We start from the raw sequence: 21,248 nt of genomic DNA on the forward strand, positions 1-21,248 counted from the left end.
GTCTGTTCCATTTTTTCATCATACTAATGGCTCATCATTTATTTCGTTTACTCCATGTTGTCTTATTTCCAGATCAGTTCCGTGAACGCGCGGAGTTATCATGCCGGAACAATTATTGGGCTGCTACCCGCGCAGACCATCAATGTTTATCTTGGCTCGAAGCTGCGGTCGATCCACGAGGTGCTAAATGATCACAATGCCGCGCTTGGTTTAGCCGGGTACGGTGTATTTGTGGTGGAGGTAAGGTCGACAGGCGATTGACGACTAATGGTTCCTGCAAATTGCGTTCGTATTCGATTTTAAACATTTTTCTCATTCCAAGGTGATCGTCGGAGCTGCACTGATGGTGTGGGTTATACAGAAGGCTCGAATGGAATTGTCCGCGGCCCTCTTGGCGACAGAAGCTGATTCGGACGAGAAAATATTGATCGAAATCGAAGCATAGTATGTAGAAGCGTCGCATAGAACGTCTTTCGCAATTTCGCATTGACCGTTCTTTGATTTTTGCACGCTCTAGTGAGATAAGTAAAACTGTTGAAATGTGAGCTGTTATACGTAGAAAGGTTAATTTATTGTCCTCCCAAAGAGCTCATTAGTGTAAACATAGCGAGTTCACAAAAAAGAACCATTTGAATTTGTGAACAGAATCTCGAACTCACCAAATCAGAACTCATATGGAATTTGAACAGGGTAGTGAGCGAAAGCGCTTAGCTACTGACAAGTACCCCTACTCGTCGACTGTTTAGCAGAAGCCGTCCATACAGCGAAACAAATTTTGTTAAACTATTTATATTGTCATTTCTTCAACACTCCTGAAAAAACTATTGCTCTAAAAGCTGCAGCTTTAGATGCTGTTTGATATTTAAAATACAGATACGAATGAAGATTGAATCGACTCTTTTCTAACAAACATAAAAGCAGCCATTGGTGGCAGTCCTAGTTTGCTGGACTTTAAGCGTAACGATGTTCCTGCAAGCGTTTATTATACAGTTTGTCGGCATACCTTTTCTGCAATCGTCGAGCACTTGAACTTGCCATTCAACGTTACACTACAATCAAGGCAATGAGATATGAACTGCACTTTGAAATGTACTGTATTCTCTAGTAAGTATGTATGTAATATTTGCTTTGTATGTTTTCAACTAAATACATATATTTTTATTTTTGCAGGGTAGGTCATACGTACCGTATATGAATAATTTACTGTGTCAAACGGTGCTCATTTGTGGATAATATATTGTGGTAAGGTATACCTGAGAACCATTATCTAGAACATTGCTTAACACACAAAACACATATTATGAGAATTGCTTTTTTGTAGTAATTTTGAAAAGAATGTTCAAGGTGTCTTTTCGTTTTTATGAATCATTCTTCATTCTTCGATTGTTTAAGAAATCACATTAATTTTACAATGGAAATAACAGTGCAAGTCTTGTCAATGTCGTCAAGCGTATTGCCAACAACACTTCCATAGTCGGGCATTAGTCGTTTGTCACAAAATGATGGTGGGAAAATTGAGGCTCAGCACACCGATTAGCATGAAAACACGTTTTATTACACTATCAGTATTATTTGTTAAAATGCAGAGTCTTCGTGGTAAATTTCACACTACCTCTAGAATGTTTGTTGTATGCCCTTGAAAGTAAAACATGATTATGCTGCGATATTCTCGTTCTATTCATCATAAAAAGAAATGTAAATGCCGTTTGGGGAATGATTACAGTCTGGTAAAAAATACTTCGAAAGAATGGCTAGTTAATGCGAAACGATAATGCACAATCCATGAAATCACAGTCGGATTAATCTTTAAGCTTATCACAATTGCGATGCACTGTTCATTCATCGTCTGCAGCCGCGTTTGCGTTTCTTCATGTGCTGCTCGCAACAGTAATCGATCACGGCCAGTGCGTAGTCAGCATCCGTCGTGCCAATGCACATCGGGGGCTTAATACGAAGAACCTGTTGCAGGACATGAGAGGTGGAAAATGTGGAAAGAAAATAAGAAAATTGAATTGTGTTTATATTGAAATAGGGCTATTTTATGTAGGTGGCATGTTTTGTAATTAATGCACAATACGCAGCAAACGCAAGACTGTTACTACCACGGAGCTTATGAATGGCTCCATAATCACATGCTGTAAGTTCCATTGTTTGTTCAATAGTAGATTTATCAACATTCAAAAGCTCGAGGTGCCACTCTGAACAAACAATTAAAGCAATGATTACAGCAATCAAAATTGACATATGCTTGTTACATGTTATGTTGAACAGTTGCTTTGCAAGCGTACACCTTGTCAAATTTCTTCACTTATTTCCCACTAAGAACCAATTTAAAATCAATCGTAGTACCATGATACTTCCCGTACGTCGCGTAGTACGTAGTTGATTTAATTTGGGGAAATGCACTATGCCAATTGGGGAATTGCACTATGCCTCTGCTTTCTATTTTGCTAAACATGTTTCGGCAAGATCTGCAGTCCATTTGAATCATCCAGTTTTGATTATTTATTACATGTTTTTCTTAGCTTACAATTTTGAAATTTTCTAGGCCCTTTTGACCTGACCGAAGACTTGATGACGAGTTTCAAAGATGAAGTAAACCAATTAGAAACCCTTAAGGTGCACTCCCAGTGCTTTGTCAAGAACTTGCAAGGAAAAATCGACGTCCGTTTTCGTTATGCACATCGGAGGCTTTATTCTAAGGACCTGTAGTTAGAAACGGGATTCAGTAATGAAACAGAAACAGGATATAGCATCGTTAGTAAAAGAGAATAATAGATAGAACGACCATTTGCAAGAAGTGATCAATACTGAAACAGTTAGTTCATAAGTCGAATGTGTCATCGATATCTGTTGGCAGAGCATACTCACATTGGCATTCAGACCGCCGCGCCCAAAGAGTACACCCATGTCTTTGCACATTTCCCAGATGTCCACGAAGTGCGGAGCGCTTAAATGTCGTCTCGTGTTCTTATCGGCCACCAATTCCACGCCGATCATCAGCCCCTGCAACGAATCATGGGAAGAATGGGAATGTGAAGGTGTCTGCTTGATAAGAACTGGCTGGCACTGCTTGTTCGTTTGACGCCCACCAAGTTCGCCAACGACCAGTCTCATCAAAATGATCAAAAGGAAAGCATCGTTACTGTCCGAAGTAGGAGCTGCTGCGCTGTTGGTGCTACCACAATTATTAAGCATAATGCGACCGACGGTTGGCACAAAAATTTGGTTGCCAACCGTGGACATTACGCACGGTAGCAACTGGATAGCGGGTCAATTTCCTTCGCCTGGCCATGCTGTTGTGTTCCCTGCCAAACTGAACGCAATAATTGCGTTACCCTGCAGCGTGATTACCGTGTCCTCACTCGTGCTACCTCAGCAAGGTGCCCTACTATTTCCCGACCATTCGTTTGTGCTCAGTGTGGTCTCTTTGAAGGCAACGGAAATATCGGTGTCAGTGTTTAAGGCCCCTGGTCGTTCGCCGTACTATTCGGGCAGGAACTGGGCCACATACGATGAGAGCGTTGGTTTCCAGGAACCGCCGAGATTAAATGAAGCCGTGCCTCATGTTGAACGGGTTCCTTGCCAATACGAAATGGCTCTGTTCCCGATGGAGCCTTTGGGTGCACTAACACCGCAGCCGATCGACATGCAGTACCACGAAACAATAGAAGTGGGCAGCATCCAGATAGGAACGGGTTCAGTCGGAGGATTCAACATCTTTCAGACCTTCCTAAGGTCGGAGTTGGGTCAGTATCTGTTCTACAACGCGGATGATACCATCGCCCAGCCGGGAAAGTGTCCGAATGCGGAAAAGTGTCCCTGTCAGGAAGAACATCAGACGCACGCAATTTGCTCGAACGAACGTCCATGCTCGATTCCGCACTGCCTACATCCGATTCAACCCACGGGCCACTGCTGCCCGTTGTGTGGGAGTCTTTTTAAGATGGACATAGCGACGTTTCGAGGTACGTTTGATCTTCGATCGTTCAGCGATAAGTTGCGACGGAAGATTTCTTCCGGGGAGGTGGACGATACAGAAATAGATTATCACGTGGGAATAGACCGAACCGAAGGTGCAAATATCGTGCAGGTAGTGATCGTCGACCGCGGCGAATACCGCGAAAAAAGTCTCCAAATGATGGACAGTTTGCAGCCGTTCTTCGAAAAACAATTTTCCTTCGGTAAGTTGTAAAAATGTAGATGAATTGTTCAATCTATAGTGCCCCTTCGTCCGTTGTGTACCTCACAGGATACCAGATACAGCACTCCGGACAACCACACACCTCCCTTGACGGTGGCCAAGTGTTTGGGTTTGTCGTCGTAACCCTTCTGGCCATAACTATGTTCTTCACTATCCTTTACGTGTATTACTACGACGAAGGACTAGCTCCGAGGCTTCGGGCAGTAGTACGTAATCAGAACTGTTTCGCGACTCCGTTCGTCTTCGCTCGCTTTGACCCTAACAGTGAAGCAGATGGACTTTCGGTAGATGTGAACTTTACTCCACCGGGACGGATCCCATCATGTCCGGAGAATGCGTCGACGATCACCGATGGACTGTTGAATGCAACATCGTTCGATAACCCAATGTATGGGAGTGGGGCCAAAGAAGGGCCTCTTGCGGAAGCTTTTGATGATGTAGAGTTGCATGTTAAATAGTGCCGCTTCTTTACCTTTCCACGAACATCGCCAATAATATCATGTTTATCTCGCAAACGCTCCAATCCTTTCAACATGTATGTTCCCACTTCTAGCGAGTTCTTCTGCAGGGCTTCCTCGTCGATGACCTGTAATAAACGGAGAGGTGAAAGGGTAAAAATGTTCTTGTTTAAACATTACACAATACTAACATCGAGAACCGCCATTCCGACGGCGCTTGCTAGCGGATTGCCACCGAATGTATTGAAGTGCAGTGCTTGCGTAAGTACCTCGGCAATTTTGCGGGACGTAACGACAGCACCGATGGGGAACCCATTGCCGATTCCTTTCGCCATAGTCACAATGTCGGGCAGTACGTCATGGCCTTGGAAACCCCAGTAGTGATCTCCTGTTCTTCCGAAACCGGACTGCACCTCGTCCGCAACGAACAGCCCTCCGTTCGCTCTTACTAATTCCGCAGCTCGTTTCAGGTAACTCTTGGGATACTGAACGGACCCACCAACTCCTTGGATAGACTCTGCGAACATTGCGGCCACTTTACCACGCGGTAGAGAATATTTAAATGTCTGTTCTAGTTGGTCGTAGTACATGTCCGACGCGCAGCAGTCTTGTTCGCGACAGGCACAATCGCGCGTTGTTTGCACGGGAGAATCACGGCAGTGTTTGCCGCCCCAAAGGCCAGAGTACGGGTCCGGATTCATCACGTGCTGAATGCCATTGCTGACGCCGGACAGCGGATAGCGCCAGGTGGAATGCGCCGTCAGTCCCATGGTGTAAGGAGACGCTCCGTGATAAGCGTTACGGAAGCTAATAATGTCAGTGTTTCCCGTGTACAGCCTTGCTATCATCATCGCTAAGTCGTTAGCCTCTGAGCCCGAGTTGACGAAATATACGTTCTTCAGATCACCCGGCATTTTGGCCACCAACTTTTCCGCATATTCGTGCACCTTCGGGTGCATATATATGTTAGTGGTATGCCACAGGGTGTGTAGTTGTTCCTCTAAAGCGGCATTCACTTTTCTACGAGCAGAACCGTCCAAATAATAATCGGTCAACAGTTCAAACTCCAATGGGCATACTCACGGATGACAATGACCCACCGAAACGGTAACGATACCACCAAACATGTCCAAGTAGCGTTTTCCCTCGTGATCGTAAAGCCACTGCATTTTGCCTTTGTGAATGAGTATCGGTTTTTTGTAGTAAGAAGTCACATTCGGCGTTAGAAACGTTTTTCGCAAGGCAGTAATCTGTTCGTAGCTTTTGCCCTTATAAAGAGGTGCTTCATTCTGTAGTTTGGGAAGCTCTGGTGAATCCTGTGGGATCGGCACTGTGGTGAGCTTTCCGCATTGGTGTTGCGCGCGGATGGAGTGTGCTGTAAAACATATAGAATTGTTTTTAGAAACAAATGACAAATTTCAGCGACGATCCGATGATCAGGACATGTTAATTAACTTTCATTGCTGCGTCAATAAACATAAAAAGTAGTTTTGTTTTTCCTGCAAGTTGGAATTTGAACCCGTTCCGCGACGTCACAATGTAGTCACAACTCAGCTGGGGACAGCAAAAACGAAAGATGGCGTTCTGCTGCCAAGAAGACCTCAACTTAATTCCATCCAATACAACTATTGCAATTGCATAAACATAGTAATCAGAAATGCAATCAACTGGACCATGTAATTTGATGCACGTGATGAGCACATGATCGTGTTTTGCATGTACTGAATAGTCAAGCAACAGCGTATTTCTTTATAAAAATACCCAAAATTTTACTCCGTTCACTGAACACGGAGTCAGAGACTTCGTTGCGGTCGAAGAGGTCAGGTTTATTTACATTTTCATTTGCGCACTACTGAAAAACTTTATTCTCGCCGCGTATTGTTGTATTGGTGCTGCTTATCATACTGCTTCAAGAGGTCAAACCGGTTCCCCGAGCAAAACGTTTGTTACGGAATGACTATTGGTTCTATCATACGCGGATGTTGAATCCAACGTGCGCGTTTTGGGTGTGCGTAGGACCAGGGAGCCTGAGTTAATAGAACGGCTGCTTGGAAGCGTATGCAATGCGAACCGGTTCGCATGGCAGTTAATCAACAGTTAGAACGGGGGTCTGTTGAGCTAAAAATAGCACTACACTACATGCGAGCAGATTGAAAGAATTATTTCCGGCTTATTGTTGATTAAGCCGAGTATCAACGGTCGACGCAATTTCTTTTGCAGCCGTTTAGTTACTGAGCCCATATTTGAACACAACAAGGTCGTGTCAAGCGCGATTGGAAAGGATCTTCGAATCAGACCTTCAACTCTGTACCATTTATCAATGGAATGGAAGCACTGCAAAAATCTCACGTACGCCAATGCGCCACTTTTTGCTATGCCCGTAGAAAGATACCCGATCTCACGCACGTTCAACATGTGCAGCTGATTGAAGCACGTGGGAATATCACAAGCCCTCATAGGTTTTCGTACCACATCGATCCTTAGTCACAAAGCAATTGCTATAATTGACTCCACCACCACCACCATTAACTAGAGTAAGCGAACTCTCAGTATCACTAACTAACCTGATAACGCGCGCAGATTACTCAGATACATGTTCAGAACAACATGTATTTAAAATCGAAAAATTCTCAAATAACAGCTTATGAGTGCACTATGAACGAGACTAGTTAATCAATCTGCAATGTTCGTCGTGTTTCGGTGATCAATTTACGCGCGATGGCTCTGACGCACGGAATCGTCCGCGGACCAACCCTCTTAACGTCGCGAACACCTCACAAGAAATGAAGCAGAGCGAACAGAAATCAAACGCACTCCGCGGCCGGTCACAAACTGAGACGGTTGCAATCGCTACAAAATGATTAAATATTGAAGCGGTTCGGTGGTCGTAGAGGCCCTTACGGAAACAATCATACATTAGACATTAGTTCGCGGTGCTATCAGGGACCTTTTTTCTACTTCCTAAAATTCTTCGCCTTTAGGTTGAACTAGTCATTGCCCTGCCTTCATTTGCACCGTATTTATTTAATCAACGTACAACCCGATATTTAATATATTCCGGTCGAAACCCTTAATAGACTCCACTTCTTGATATTATTGTTTTCTCTTTCAACATTTCTTTACTTACAGTGTTTCAATAATGTGTGCAGGATGTGAAACAAATTCGTAGGCGAAGATATCATTTAAAAAACTATTGCGTTGATTAAAAATTAACCTTAATTTTGTAGGAAACTCTTATTGTTCAATATAAATTTTATAAAGCATAGTATAAATGAACAACACAACATCACGGTCCACATATAACTGTTTGTTTGTCGAATTCGAATATTCGACTGATTTGGCTACGGTTACGAGTTTAAGAGTGTGAGAGAGTTAGTGTCCCCTTATTTATATGTTTGTTTTCCAGGCTTTCATGGACTTTATTGTTAAATTGGCAGATTACGCTGCGCCTATTTTAAGCAAAACACGCGTTCTCTTTGTTGCTCTCGGGACTTTTTAACCCACGTGTTAAGTCTCATAAATCTCGCTCGTCTTGCTTTCAAATCTTGTTGAAAGGACGGCTATGGGTAGAAAAGTTCAATATTAATGATATTCATTGCTTTTATTATGACATTTTTTCACCGTCGCAACACTGTTTGGTGGATTCCACTATCGCTTCGCACACTCACTCGCTTCCATCGACTAACCCACGGAACTATGTCCGGTACTTTGCTTTGCGGTCCAGCGACTTCAACTCGCCCTGCTGCCGTGTGGCATCGCCGAAGATACGTTTCACCTTCTCCTTGCGCTCTCGATCGCTCTCCATGCGCCGCTTCATCTGCAGCTTCGAGATGTACTCGTTATCTAGCCGTAGTTCGCGGGCCGCGCTTCGCGAGGCCCGTTTTACTTTTTGCTGCATTTTCTTCCGCTGCTCCCGCACCGAAGCGTTCGTTTTCGGGCGCCGCCGAATATCGTCGTAGACGGGCTCGATTTTGGGTTCGAGCAAGCGCAACACTTTTGGTTTCTTCTCCGCCTGCACTAGGTACTGGCACGGTCGAAGCACCAACCCAGTCACTTTCTGGAGCGCTGTGTGGACGGCTCTCTTCACCACTTCCGGAAGAACGCTAACCCTCGAGAGCATCTCCAGGTGGGGCTTGAAGTTTCCCGCTATGGTTTGAATGGCCACACACTGGTCCAGCTGGATGCAGATGGTCGAAATCATCCCAACCGTGCTAGCCACCACGCGAACTTTAAACTCTTCCGTTACTTCTGTGTGCATAAAATCTTCGGCCAAGAGTTGACTGCCGGCCCCGTTGCGGTCGCTGCGACTTGCGTTCGCGAAAGCAAGCGAATGTGGTGCCACTCTAAACGTGCTCCTCTTTTGGGCCTGAGGCTCACGTTCCGGAAGCGCAAGAAGCAAAACGTTATTTAAGAAATCGTGCACGGCCGGTAAAAAGCGTTTCGATTGTTCCACACACTCGAGGACCGCGGTGACCAGGAACAGGCCGCGGGTAAGATCGCGTCGATTTCTCACGTAGCAACGCGTCAGTATCTCGCTCACAAATACCAGCATCGGCGTCACGATCGTGTGCCGGGCATCGGAAGCGGAATACAGCAGCGGGACTAGCTTGAGCATGACCAGCGTGGACAGTGCGGGATATCGCCGCGGGCTTGTCCGATACTCTTCATACTTCTCTTGAATCACCTCGAGGAAGATGTTTCCCGTGTCGATTGGATCCTTGACCGCCAGGTCGTACAGATGCGGTGTCAGCAGTTGCACGGCTTTGAAATCGTTTGCCAATGACGGATCTTTTGCCACCCGGAAACGGTCCGTTAATTGCTGGAGCAGATACACAAACAGCAGACGCCGGTTGGCCTTGCTGGTGGGATGATTTTGATTGCACTTTTCTACCAGCTTTCCCACGATGGCCGCCCCGTGCTCAACACTTCGGTTTGCCAGCAGCTCAACAAACTCTTCGTACTGTTTGGGGAACTCGAGAAATTGAGGAATTTCGTATTTTCGTGCCTGAATAGCGGTTTCCCTGGGACAGTCAAGTGGTCGCTGGGGAGGTGAGGCACGTATGCTCGGCTGCTCTGGTTTCCCTTCGTCACTGCTCTCCGATGACTGTCCACCATTTTGCAGGTCCGATAGGTTATCTTCATCCTCCCCGCTGGAACCATCGTCCGTCTCCTGGTCTGTAGCTTCATCGTCACCGTCGTTGTTCTTGGCCTCTTTGGAAATATTGCTGGCATCGTACTGCGTTCCCGGATCGTGCGCTTCGATATCGTTGTCCTGCAGGTCCTCTTCTACTGCGTAACACCCATCGTCCAGTGCATCGGCCGAGCGATGCTTCTGCGTCACGTTCGGTCCCCGATCTGCCTCAATCTTCATCCGCTCTTGCCGTTGGCGCTCGAGAGTCTCTCGTTTCTCCTGTTCCGTGCGAGCCTGTTCCTCCGAATTGAGCTTCTCGGCCGGTGCGCCACGACGTTCGAAGATCATCTCGCGCATCACCCGATCGTAGTCATCCAACTTCGGCCGATCGCTGTCCTTGCGCAGGTGCTCACCAACCTGTGGCATCAGCGTCTTCAAGCTGCTGTCCAGCTTCTGCATCATTTCGTACACTTCGTCGTTTTCACGCTGCTTGTCCGCCTTTAGGCGCTTCGCGTTCGCAATCATCTCCTCAATAACGGTTTTGCGGTCCTTTCGGCTCGGGTCATCCTCTTCATCGGATCCTCCTCCGAAGTGAGCCGCACTCGTGAAGGCATCTGGGATAAAAAGGGAAAAAACAAAACACGTTCAGATAACGAAGCGAACCGAGTGAGCGACAACGTACCATCCAGCAACCCGCCGTCTTCGCCGTCGCTGGCATCGTCGTCATCGTTGTCCACAGGATCATCGAAACGCTCGAGCTCTTCCAGCGTTTGGCCGCGATGCGTTAGGCTCAGGTTGTACATCTCCTTGCGCCGCGACGCGTTGGACTGCTGCTGCTGGCGAAAGTTTTTCCCGTCCTTGCGTGCATCGACGAAGCGGTTTGTTTTGTGCTGCGTCGCAAACTCTTTCCCCAGCGTACGCTTGCGTGTTTCGATGGCCCGCGAACGGAGCGCACCCGGCTTTACGCTGGCACGTATCGATTGCCGCGACTGCGGGTCCCGGTTTAAGACGGAGAACTTTGCTTTCAGCACCTGCGTCTCAAATGGGTTGGGTTTGCGTACCGCTCCGGGTTCTTTTCTTTGGAACAACTTTTCAGAGCTGACACGGCTACGTTTCGTTTTCATGATGCTGTAGCCAGAGCTTGAAGCGGGTCCGCGAGCGGTGTGTACAAACTACACGATCAAAGGTGTCGGCCACGGATGATTTCGCACACACTCGCTCACCTACAATTTCGCCCAAACACCGGCAATGCCAACGACTTCTTCAGAATATTGAGCCTTCTAGATTGTCGCCAAACATTAAATACACATTTCGCAACTGAAACGAGCAACCTCGTGCGAGTTATCCGACAAGCAAAACACGCGGCATGCTCGGTTTGTTTACGTACGTCACCGGTGGCTGTCATTCTGTTCGACATTTGAGGCTGGAATGAAAAGTTACTAGTTCGTAATTTTTAGTCAATTCATTATTCCCCCTCAACGGGTAGATACCCCACAGTGCCTCGTTGGAAATATTTTACGTTCTTTTCATAGCAACACAAAATTTGTGAAATCCACTTCAATACATTCCCTTTTCTTTCTGGCCCTTTCTGGTGCCGCTCTACTGTTACTGCTTGAGGCTTTTGTGACATTTGCTGTCAAGCCATTAAATGCCTCATTGCATTCGTTTAGCGTGCACAAGAGAACGTAAACCGGTGGTAATTTAAATTGAGACGAAAAAATTGTTCAGAATGTTCGAAAAGCAACAGGAGGAAGCTGTAGAATGGAAAATGGAGAAAGATCCCGACGAGGCTACCGTTCCGATGACGAAGATTATCGTGCACAACGTGACCGAATTTACTGAGGCCGGGTTGCGGGCACTCTGCAGCCACTATGGAACCGTGCAGGACGCGTTTAAAGTCAAGGAAAACCTCGCGTTCGTGGAATTTTCCACAGAAAAGTACACCCCACGCGATCCGTCGAAATCATTGCACTCGTTGCTAATTCCGCATGTTTGTTTTATCGCAGCGAAGCTACGGTGGCCGTGCAGCAGCTCAACAGTAAGCGCGGGTTCGGCTTTCAAGCGGACTTTGCGCGCCCCAAGGAGAGCACACATGATCCCGTTCCTGTGACCAACGCTCTGCTGGACGACGAATCATGGGAAGAGGCCAGCTCAAAGCGGCGGTTTAATTTGTCATTTTCGTTGCCACTGTGCATCAACTTTCCGGAGCACAGCACACTCGAGACACGGTCCGACTATTTGGGGAACAGTGGCGATAGCTCCAAACTACGACAAACGGACCCAGAATGCTTTTTTAACATTCTCAAAGTAACGGTACCCGTGAGCGATGTAACTAATCCACCGAAATCGTTAAAACCGGTCGCGATAAAATCCGGAACCTGTTACACACATCGGGGTCTTAAGGAACAGGAACGAGGCAAGTTCGGACCCATTAAACGGTGTGCCGCATGTCAAGGTTACGGGTACGCTTACTGTGCTCAATGTGGCACTTCGTACTGCTCGACCATGCACCAGAAATTGCACAGTGCCGAACACGCTCTCAGTTGCGCCGGGGACACGAACCAGCCGCCGGGGACACAAAGTATAACCATAAAAACCAACGAATTAAATTCAAATCAAGGAAAATTGATGCGCGACGCGCTTCCGCTGAAGGCTAAGGTGTACATCACTGCTGTCCTCACGCATAAGCAGGTTTTCGTTCGATCCGCCGATGCTGGGGCCGACCGCGAGTATCTCAAAACGATCGGTGACGCGGCCAAAGCTGGAGCACTTGCGCTGGGTGCCGAGGGTCCAAAAGTAGAACCGGAAACAGGAGGCATTTATTTAGCTCCGTACCAACCGTTGGGAGTCTATGCACGCGTACTGGTGACGGAGGTGAGCGGTACCTTCTCCAAGTGCGTTTACGTGGAGTACGGCTGGGTCAAGATAGTGTGCAACGATGACCTTTTGCCCATCCACGATGTCGAACTAAGGTATCGGAAAGTGTTTGTGTACAAAGTATGCCTGGTGGGCATCACGGAGCAGTATGGGATGATCGAGAAAGCCATCGCGTACTTGAACCGGTTGAAAAATCAATCCCTGTGGATGACCTACCGCTTAGAGCAATGCAACTTCGTCGACGTTCTGCTGCGAGCCGCCCGAGAAGGAAACAGTGTGAACGACATAATCAACTGCAAGATCGAGGTACCTCCGTTGCTGGCCGAGAGCGACCACGAAGCTTACATCATGTATAAGGTATGTGCTTTGTTGCCTCAACAGCTCAAATTCGTAACACCATAATTCAATGCTCCGTTCCTTCTTTTCGTAGAAATTGGCCCAGTCGGAGCCGATAAGAGGCAAAGCGAAAGCGATCATGATCCTCAATCGAACCACCATCCAGTTGGATTACCGCGTGACCTGGATTGCTGTACACGATCTGCCGTACTTGGAAGATTTGCAGAAAAAGTTGCAATGCTATGGCACGAAGGTCAACGAATTCCGGCGCAATGTGACACCACGGCTCGGAGAGCTGTGTCTCGTGCGCTACGGAAACAACTGGTACCGTGCGGTTTGCCACGAGACTGCCGGCGACTCCAGACCGGCACTGTTTCTCTGTGACTACGGGTGCATGGTGATGGCCAACTTGGCCGACATCCGTAAGATACCGGCCCAGTTTGCCACCGAGGTGCGCACTCACGACGGGATAGTCGCCGGTCTCGAGGAAGCCAAGGACAACGGGCTCAAGATGGACTCGTTATTTTTCGATCTCTATCTGCCAGAAAATGAAGTGATGGCGGTAGACATTACGGAACTGGAAATTCCACCGCTAGTTGACGGGGAGGAGATGGATAAACATACGGTGCTAACTGTGCCTGATCTGACCAGCTTTCTCCAGTCTTGCAAAAACCGATCAAACGAAGACACCCCAAAGGCAGAATTCTAACGTCTCTTGAGGTCCGCATTCAGAAATCGTCAGTATGAAACTGAAATGAGGTCACGGTTTGAAATAATTCATAAAATACCAAACGGCCAATAAATTCCAAGTTTTTCATGTGCCAATGAATCGAATAAACCACCGATAATGTTTCAATTTTTGTTTTCAAAACCGTCCGAAATTATTTGGCTTGTCAAGCTGTCATTGACCAACTGTCAAAGCAAGCAACAGCTGATCGAAGTAAGCAGAGTGCGGCTGTTGACGGTGTGTTTTTCAGAATTCAACTTTGTCCGCCTGCGCTACGTTGCACGCGATGGTGCACTAAGATCTTTGGAGCAGGTGGTGGTCGCTGGAACCGCGGGAAACTTTTCGTTGCTGGCTGGGCTGTTCGTGCAAAGGGCGACCACAATCGTTCCATCGACATTTTCGAGCGAACGGTGTCAGCATAAGGTGCGTGTCTAAAAATAGTCATCTCCCCGCCGCGGGGACTTTGATTTATGCTCTTTTCTTGGCCGTAGGCTGCGAGGAACTGCCACATTGTCTATGCTTGCGGCAATCGAACGTTCGTATTCTGGATAGAGCAGTTTGTGGCGTGCGCAAATACTTCTGAGCACCATCGGCTTGGGCAATCGGCGCCACATCATGAGTGAGCTGGCGACAAAATATAACCTGATCGACGAAAAACCACCCTTCAATGCACCCTTGAAGGCACAGTACAAACAGTGAGTATTCATTCACAGAGAGTGCGTCACCTGCAAAGTAATATCCCATCGCCCCCTCTCGCTCGGTCTCGTCTCTAATCTATAATCCGTTCGTTTGCGATCTCGCACGTTTGCAAGGGGGTTCGCGTTCTACACGATGCGCGAACGGTTACCAATCATACTCACCCAGGTCATCGATCAACTGTCGAAAGACAAGGAACAGATAGTGGCCAATTTTGGCGGCGAGACGGCCCGCGATGAGCTGAAGGCGGCGATCGGAGAAATATCGAAGCTGAAGTACGAGCTACAGACGGACAAGGACTTCAAATCGATCCGTAGCGCCGTGGGCGATGAAGCACTCTGGAATAGCTTTATTGAGGGGCTTGGCGAAAACAATTCCTACTACTCGGCCTGCTGGCTGTATGCCGAAACGTACATGTACCGACGGTTGAACAACATCTTCGAAAACACGTAACTATTAGCTGATCGAGAGTTTGGGTGGCTGCGACTTTTTTGTAAATCCAGTCACACCGTTGCTGTGCTAATTCACGCTTTTTTTTTGTGCGTTCCTCTGTGTAGTACAACGCTCCAGAAGCTGGACTACTTCCAGCAGCAAAAACACAAAGCACTAACCAACTCCTACGATGCCATGGTGGCCGTGCTGCGATCGATTGAAACGTTCAACGAAACCAGCCGGACGCCCGAGGAAATTGGCGTGTTTTTCCGTAAGCTGCTGAAGGTATGTTCCCGGTGCTTTTCCGAACTGAAAAGCCGTGGAATGTGGAATCCTTGAATTTCTGTTTACTTTCGACAATCGACTCGTCGACAATTTTTAAAAATAGCAATTTTCATTCCGTTTCATACAGCTAAACCTCTGGGGTAATCGTTGCGATCTCTCAATTAGCGCTGGCCAAGACGTCAAACAGGATGGGGATCCGTTCAGCTTGCTAGAAGCGCTCGATCGTTGCATTGTCAGCGACCAAACTCTCGACATATGGCGCTGCGTTTCGTCCGTACACTCGGACAGCGACGAAACCGAGCGAGTCGTAGAGATCATCAATGACAACTCTGGCTACGAGTTGTTCACCGATCTGTGCCTGGCGGATTTCATTGTGCACCATCGAATCGCGCCGAAGGTGTGCTTTAACGTAAAAGCCATACCATGGTACATCTCGGACGTGACACCGAAGGATATGCAGTGGACGCTCGACACACTGGCAGGCCACACGACGCAACCGCTGCTTTCTCGTTTCGGAACACGCCTAAAACACCACTTCGACACAGGTGCCTTCGAGCTGCGCGCGCTGAGCAACTTTTGGACCTCACCGTACGAGTTTTGGCACATGAAAGACATTGCGCCGTCCCTGTATGAAACGCTCCGTTGCGCGCTGCTGCTGATATTCAAAGGTGATCTCAACTACCGCAAGTTGCTGGGCGATTTCAACTTCCCCTACACGACACCCTTCGTGGAGGTGCTTCGCGGCTTCCGACCGACCAACCTGTGCACGCTGCGCACCGTCAAAGCGGATCTGATTTGCGGGCTGCCCGATGGACTGGCTGACGAGTTGCAACGGAAAGACCACACCTGGATGGTTACTGGAGAGTACGGCGTCATACAGTTTGCCCCCAAATGAGCCACGGGGCACACGAGAAAAGAAACCGCAGCCCGAATTTCGTAGGAGTGGGACCAGTAACAGCGTGCTATAATAACAGGTCGGAATTTGTTTGTTGCCAACAGCTGGTTGTAACTTTTTTTTGGTTTTTGGCTAATATCAACTCCGCAATAACTAGTACTAAAGCTCGAGAATTCACAAGCCAAACGGATCGAATCAATAAACACTGTCTGTTTTCCAAAACTGGTGACTGGTGACTGGTGAAAAATGGTGATGTTTGCTGACGAAAAACACAACTTCTTTTCGGACGTTTGATTAGAGCACGACTAAGGTATCAATAGAATTTACAATATTTTATACCTTCATAAACATTGTAGCATGCTTATCTACATCACATAAATAAATTTCTGCGCGATTACTCACAGAGGCAATCATGGCCGTAGCGTACAATCGGGATACTGGAAGCGATTCAGTTGAAAACATGGAAAGGAGCTCTTTGTAAAGCTATAAGGTGCACGAGGCAGCGATCAAGTCATGTTAGGACATGCATCGGAAACGATATTTGGGTGGTCGAGCCGATCAGTAGGGATCGAAGTTAGAGAATTCAGTTGCGATCAAGAAGGGGAATGTGAAAGTCGAACTTGGCGAAGAAAAGTAAAAAAAAAATTTTGATCGCGCGTGTTCGATTCGGAACTACGAATCGAAGTCGATTGGCAAAACCTATTTCTCAGACTTTATTGATCGCGACTAAACAATAGTGTTTGTTCCGAATTCGTTACTCAATCGGGCACACTACCGTGGGAAACAATCGCTAATCGGCTTTGTGGACATTGTGGCAGACTATTATGATCGATCGTAATTACAGTATATGATCATGAACATTATTCCTTCTTTTGTGTCAAAAATGTAAGAAATTTAAGAAATTTGATATATCAGAAATTCTCCACATTCAAAAAGCCAACAAGACGGTTCCCCCTACGAAAATGGCTGCGTAGGACAGATTCCAAATGAGGTCAGGTACTACTTCTAAGTCTCAAGTAAGGTAGAAGCTACTTCCCAGTCTCAAGTAATCGAACTCAACATATGGGGCGATCCGAAATTATGCAAATCACGTCCCTGGTGGGCTGGAAGAAAGCTCCGATCGGAGGGACTGTAGTGCCGTCAAGCAAGAACATGAAGAATATTTTTGCACCCCAGAACAAGCTGATTCCCCTGAAGGAAAACGGGATGGGTCGGCTGCTTACACCTTTAGAGCTCGTCGCAAAACGCTTATTAGAGATGCCCTAAGAGTTCCGCAAACATGGGATAATCTAGAAACTTCAGTGGTGGAGAGGAACTTCGAAATATTAACGGTGACCTAGGCCTTTTTTGATCTCTCCTTATTGATATGGTTATAATTATAAAGCTTCACTTCCAAGCGCAATTGTATCCTACCTTTCTCACGTTCGGCCTAGCAATCACGTAGTTTTGAATCGGATTCATAATTGAATCAGTTGAATCAAATTCTTATTCCTATTCGATCCGTTGCATACACAGTGCGGCGCAGATACCGCACGCTGAGAATGGAAACAGAACTGTACGTTAAACACTGTCAGATTCGGTGGCACACATATGTTTCATTTTAATGTGTTGGACCCATAAAACCCACCTGACTCGAGCTGCTTTTGGTTAACTTCCTTTCATTTATGCTGCATCATTTTACACATTCAACCAAATGTGCTGGGTTCCACCGGTACGTCTTCATTTTGTCATTATTTTGGGTTTTCTAAAAACTAACGAATATTTAGCTGGCGTTAAACACAACGAAATGACGGCGATTGTGGCTGAAGGACTACCGTCACCAGCAAACCTTGCACTGTAGCAGCGAGAACACGAACCGGAAGTCCTAGCATCAATCCATGATGGGAGAAATCGCGCGTAAGAACCCGCTTTCGAATTCCTTCTCGGAGAAACGCTCAACCGAGGCACGAGCAGCTTCTCGCAGTTTCGCGTTGTAGTCGGGCGTATTGTACAAGATGGTGGCGATACAACGTGCGTAATCGTAGGCATCGAACGCCAGGTAGCCGTTTTGGCTGCCCTCTGACGTTTCGACAATGTCCATCAGTGGGCCACCGGAACGGTTGGCCACCATTATTAGCCCGGCCGCCATGCAGTCCACGACGCTGATGCCGAAATGTTCATTCCACATGCAGTGCAGTCCGATGGTAGCGCGCTGATAACACTGCAGCAGCTCCGCGTACGACACGTTTACCCGAAACTCAACCGAGTTCTCTAGCGACAAATGCTTCGCCAGATCCTGCATGTTCTTCACCCGCACGTGATCCTCATCGTCCCTGCACGACCCGACGATCTGTAACCGCAATCGGTTCCAGAGTGCCTCATCGTTGTTCAACAGGGTGCGTAACTCGTACATCGCTTGCAGCTGCAACGGATGGTCCTTCTCCGGTCGGTACTGGCCCACCGAAAGAATGATGATCCGATCATCGAGACCTTCCTCGTCGTCCTTCGCCTCTTCCACACGGCGGTGGTCATTTTCACTTTTCCGCTCTCCGAGTCGCTTCAGTTTGGATACCTCGCAAGGCGGGTACACGCGGTGCGTCTTGTACGGGACGTCCCACAGCGACACGATGTGGTTCTCGGTCCACGTCGAGTTCACCATGATTGTGTCGGCGCACCGACCCACCCAACCGTAGACACGGGAAAACATGCGATAGTAGACTATCTTCAGCCACGTGGCGAACGGGTTCTTAGCCACGTACCCGCGGTTGTTGTAGCTCGGCGTCTGCGACTGCACTCTACGCAACATATCGGTGCTGATGGTCGGGTAGTGCGTGTAGCAACCGATTTTGCAACCCCCAAAGTAGGCGAACACCGGGTAAGTGAAGGCGTAGCCCATCGTGTCGACGTAAACATCCGGTTGCAGCTTCAGCAGGGCCTCGAAGGCCAGCACTATCGAGCCGAGGCTTTGTCCCAGCAGCGTGAAGTGTGGGTAGCACGCGGCCTCGACCCAGCGCCGTTTTCGCAGGAAAACGAACGAAATTTGGTCCGCGTTGAGATCGAGATTAAAGTTGCGTTCCGCCTTCGCCAGTATTTCCGCCGGCGTCGCATCTACATCGCCGGTGTACACGTACAACCGGATGTCGTCGTAGCGCTGTTGAAGTGCCCGCAACGCGCACCACAGTACACGCTCCCCGCCACCACCGGCATTGCAGTACGGATGGAAGAACGCCACACGTTTTACGTTCTGATCAGGCCGCTTCCGACGCTGGAATTTTATTAGCTGCCTCAGGAGCACGCATACCGTCAGAAACCCGATGCCAAGGAACGACAGGAAAAACAATGTCACATACATTCTGGTACGGGACAAAAAGACGCAGAAAGCAGATATTAATTTAGTATTTCAATCTGTTCACAATCACTTATAATACTTACAAACTGCACCAGCAGAAAGCGCCTCCGTTGCCGTTCATTTCACCACTTATGCAAAAAGTAGCATAGAAGAACCGACGCGCTAACGACGACCACCAGCACCAAGCGATGTTAGTGGCATATTTGAGTTTGGTTTGTTCTATTCCGCTCGAAGGTTATCTATCTGGCCATTGGTAAAACCAGATACGATTGAAGTTCCGATGCACATTCAGATCTTTGCTTCGGGAAACGATTGAAGTTCCGATTGGGCGAGAAGTGACGGAAACGTCCAACAATCGAGCTCCAACGAAGTCAAATCTAGCGTGTCACTGGCGGTCGAGCTGTCACACCTTCTCGAAATTACAACTTTTCTTGCTCGAATTTCGCATGGAGCTCTCGTATGGTTTTCGAGCACCGAGAAAGAAAATGCTGCTCCGTTCGTTTTGTTCTCAGCGCAGCTGCAAAACAGAGGTCCCATGGTTTTTCGTGTTTCAGTTGCAACGAAATCCATACCCTCAGCGCAGACGGGTCAACTTAAAATGCGACGCCAAAAATTAATGACCCATGTGGGAACTTTGAAGACGGTAAATTTTCAAAATTCAACGGCAACCAAGCGTTAATCAAACACGTGGGACGAGGCCGTTTTTTGTTTTGCGCTTTGTCTTGGTACAGAGCGGGATCAGATTTGCTAATTTATAAACCAAAACGCGTTCCGAAAGCTAAAAGATACCATCATCTATATTGTTCACTTTGAAAGCAGATGATGAGAATCTAATCTAATATAACAAAATAAAATAATAACTACACTTTGTTGGTCACAAGGAGTGCATAAGTTCACTCTTTTCAATAACGGATCTGGTGTTGGTGTCCTTACTCCTGTCCCGAATGGAGCAGGAAACTTTTTCCTATCATGATTTATCTTTCCCCACGAAACTTTGACTTATTTTTCGCATTTAGAAAGGGACAGATTTGTGGCAGAGAAGCGATTGTGAAGCTCTCCGGTTGCATGTATTCGCGATTTGTCGTCATTTCAGTACCCCAACAATATGTTTCTCACAATCGTGCTTTTGTCCATATCCTCGGAACAATAACCAACAGCACTAGGTAGCTCCCGAACAGGCCGACAACTTGGTCGCGAATATGTTCGCACAACATTGTACCTTTACGCATTGCTGGGTAGAAACAAAACAGAAAATAGGAGCCCCATCATCCGTTTGCATGTGTCCGATTGGCTATGAATTGTGTGCCAAAAACGGAACGAGGTGTCCTCCGCAAAAGGGCGATAAAGTTTACAGCCGAAAGCGAAACGGCAAGCAAAGGTTGTTGTATTGAATCACAGGTCAGGCGTTGGCCAGCATCCACGCAGGTTCAGCCAGGGTCCTCGCGGCGGAAAACAAACGCATTCATCCGGACAGTCGGAATGTGGCGGCTTCCTGGTTTATTTTACAGATTCCGAAGGAAGAAGCTTCATTGCCTAGCTTCATTGCGCCAAATCGTTACACTTCGATGGTGAAAAATATGCCACCGACGGTTCCGCCGGTTGCCCAGTTGGCATTCGCACAGCAACGTGAAATGCATTTATTCTTGAATCTTGGGAGTAAAAATATGAAGCAGTAATAATCCGTTCGAAGCCTAGCGCTCGGGGAGCCCCAAACGTCCTCACTCCCGGCATCCGGCAAGCCAGCGAGCTATTTATGGCACGCTAGTCAGCTCCCCTACAAATCTACACAGCCTGTGATGGAAAAATGAACATCCGGTGCCAATTCGTCCGTCTGATTGGGTGGGACAGCTTCCGCTTGTGAAAGACAACGCACAACCCT

At 47.5% G+C, this 21,248-nt stretch overlaps 6 protein-coding genes across 11 annotated transcripts in view; 3 read left to right on the forward strand and 3 right to left on the reverse strand.

Moving 5' to 3' along the window:
• LOC131208005 (protein pangolin, isoforms A/H/I/S-like) overlaps nucleotides 1–884 on the forward strand; it is a 48,750-nt gene extending 47,866 nt beyond the window's left edge. Inside the window, exons 3-4 of the mRNA XM_058200651.1 lie at nucleotides 73–240; nucleotides 323–884. Of these exons, the coding sequence (XP_058056634.1) occupies nucleotides 73–240; nucleotides 323–445 (291 nt within the window). The 3' untranslated portion in view covers nucleotides 446–884. The remainder of the gene's footprint in view (nucleotides 1–72; nucleotides 241–322) is intronic.
• Nucleotides 885–1,024: 140 nt separating this feature from the next.
• LOC131208046 (alanine--glyoxylate aminotransferase 2, mitochondrial) lies at nucleotides 1,025–7,466 on the reverse strand. Of its 3 annotated transcripts, none has more exons than XM_058200692.1 (6): nucleotides 7,227–7,466; nucleotides 5,746–6,037; nucleotides 4,854–5,682; nucleotides 4,677–4,790; nucleotides 2,872–3,006; nucleotides 1,025–1,959 (listed from the first exon to the last, which is right to left on the reverse strand). In XM_058200692.1, exons 1-6 carry the CDS (start codon nucleotides 7,255–7,257, stop codon nucleotides 1,840–1,842), a joined length of 1,521 nt encoding a protein of 506 aa, XP_058056675.1. In that variant the 5' UTR covers nucleotides 7,258–7,466; the 3' UTR covers nucleotides 1,025–1,839. The 3 variants fall into 3 exon arrangements, with proteins under 3 accessions (XP_058056675.1, XP_058056690.1, XP_058056683.1); XM_058200707.1 differs by lacking the exon at nucleotides 7,227–7,466 and adding an exon at nucleotides 7,016–7,142; XM_058200700.1 differs by lacking the exon at nucleotides 1,025–1,959 and adding an exon at nucleotides 1,977–2,706.
• Nucleotides 7,467–8,311: 845 nt separating this feature from the next.
• On the reverse strand, nucleotides 8,312–11,067 carry LOC131205719 (nucleolar protein 14 homolog). Its single transcript, XM_058197940.1, has 2 exons — nucleotides 10,476–11,067; nucleotides 8,312–10,407 (listed from the first exon to the last, which is right to left on the reverse strand). The coding sequence occupies exons 1-2, from the start codon at nucleotides 10,915–10,917 to the stop codon at nucleotides 8,357–8,359; spliced, it is 2,493 nt and encodes an 830-aa protein (XP_058053923.1). The 5' UTR covers nucleotides 10,918–11,067; the 3' UTR covers nucleotides 8,312–8,356.
• Nucleotides 11,068–11,493: 426 nt separating this feature from the next.
• LOC131206413 (protein vreteno) lies at nucleotides 11,494–13,822 on the forward strand. Its single transcript, XM_058198957.1, has 3 exons — nucleotides 11,494–11,731; nucleotides 11,800–13,027; nucleotides 13,101–13,822. The coding sequence occupies exons 1-3, from the start codon at nucleotides 11,523–11,525 to the stop codon at nucleotides 13,713–13,715; spliced, it is 2,052 nt and encodes a 683-aa protein (XP_058054940.1). The 5' UTR covers nucleotides 11,494–11,522; the 3' UTR covers nucleotides 13,716–13,822.
• Nucleotides 13,823–13,962: 140 nt separating this feature from the next.
• On the forward strand, nucleotides 13,963–16,830 carry LOC131205721 (damage-control phosphatase ARMT1-like). The gene is made up of 5 exons (XM_058197946.1): nucleotides 13,963–14,156; nucleotides 14,225–14,428; nucleotides 14,546–14,878; nucleotides 14,987–15,146; nucleotides 15,274–16,830. Exons 2-5 carry the CDS (start codon nucleotides 14,349–14,351, stop codon nucleotides 16,039–16,041), a joined length of 1,341 nt encoding a protein of 446 aa, XP_058053929.1. The 5' UTR covers nucleotides 13,963–14,156; nucleotides 14,225–14,348; the 3' UTR covers nucleotides 16,042–16,830.
• On the reverse strand, nucleotides 16,294–19,666 carry LOC131205720 (GDP-Man:Man(3)GlcNAc(2)-PP-Dol alpha-1,2-mannosyltransferase). 4 transcript variants are annotated; one of them, XM_058197945.1, is made up of 4 exons: nucleotides 19,453–19,666; nucleotides 17,870–19,373; nucleotides 17,669–17,792; nucleotides 16,295–17,576 (listed from the first exon to the last, which is right to left on the reverse strand). In XM_058197945.1, the coding sequence occupies exons 1-2, from the start codon at nucleotides 19,488–19,490 to the stop codon at nucleotides 17,912–17,914; spliced, it is 1,500 nt and encodes a 499-aa protein (XP_058053928.1). In that variant the 5' UTR covers nucleotides 19,491–19,666; the 3' UTR covers nucleotides 16,295–17,576; nucleotides 17,669–17,792; nucleotides 17,870–17,911. The 4 variants fall into 4 exon arrangements, with proteins under 4 accessions (XP_058053925.1, XP_058053928.1, XP_058053927.1 ...); XM_058197944.1 differs by having other exon boundaries at nucleotides 17,856–19,373; XM_058197942.1 differs by having other exon boundaries at nucleotides 16,294–17,594; nucleotides 17,669–19,373.
• Nucleotides 19,667–21,248: the final 1,582 nt, after the last annotated feature.

Source organism: Anopheles bellator, chromosome 1, assembly GCF_943735745.2.
Source record: "Anopheles bellator chromosome 1, idAnoBellAS_SP24_06.2, whole genome shotgun sequence".
In the NCBI taxonomy this organism is placed as follows: Eukaryota; Metazoa; Arthropoda; class Insecta; order Diptera; family Culicidae; genus Anopheles; species Anopheles bellator.